Source organism: Eimeria mitis, genomic scaffold, assembly GCF_000499745.2.
Source record: "Eimeria mitis Houghton genomic scaffold, Emh_scaff5422, whole genome shotgun sequence".
Lineage (NCBI taxonomy): Eukaryota > Apicomplexa > Conoidasida > Eucoccidiorida > Eimeriidae > Eimeria > Eimeria mitis.
The window spans coordinates 1,190-1,744 of NW_013573696.1; the positions used below are offsets into that span (position 1 = coordinate 1,190).

A 555-nucleotide genomic window follows, 5' to 3' on the forward strand; every position below is an offset into this window, starting at 1 on the left:
GTGCTGCTGCTGCAGCAACAGGGGGAGGTAGAAAGAGAGGATCAGCAGCAGCAGCAGCAGCAGCAGCAGCAGCAGCAGCAGCAGCAGCAGGATCAGCCCAAGAGTGATTGGCACTATCTGTGTTGCTGATTTCCTGTTGCTGCTGCTGCAGCAGCATCATCTGCTGCTGCTGCTGCTGCTCCAACTCCTGCTGCTGCTGCAGCACCACCACCTGCTGCTGCTGCTGCTGCTGCTGCTGCTGCTGCTGCTGCAGCAGCAGCTCATCCTCACACAGCCACTCATATACACCCCAATACAGCAGGCACTGCCGCAGGGGGGCCCAGTTTAGGTAGTGGGGCCCCACAAGCACTGCATGCACACAAAAAATAAATAAATAAAACCATCGATTAAAACGAAAACGACAAACGCTATATTTCTTTTCTCTTGCTGCTGCTGCTGCTGCTGCTGCTGCTGCTGCTGCTCCTGCTGCTGCTGCTGCTGCTGATGATGATGATGAGGATGAGGGGCGGGGTTGCTGCTGCCATGGTTCTGTTGATCTCTCTGTTGAGTTTCCTG

At 55.3% G+C, this 555-nt stretch overlaps 1 protein-coding gene across 1 annotated transcript in view; it reads right to left on the reverse strand.

Moving 5' to 3' along the window:
- The window catches only part of EMH_0081940 (uncharacterized protein), a gene marked incomplete at both ends in the record, with an annotated part of 2,038 nt that overhangs the window by 669 nt on the left and 814 nt on the right, over positions 1 to 555 (reverse strand). The window contains 1 exon segment of the mRNA XM_013500456.1: positions 1 to 553. Coding sequence (XP_013355910.1) covers positions 1 to 553 — 553 coding nt within the window.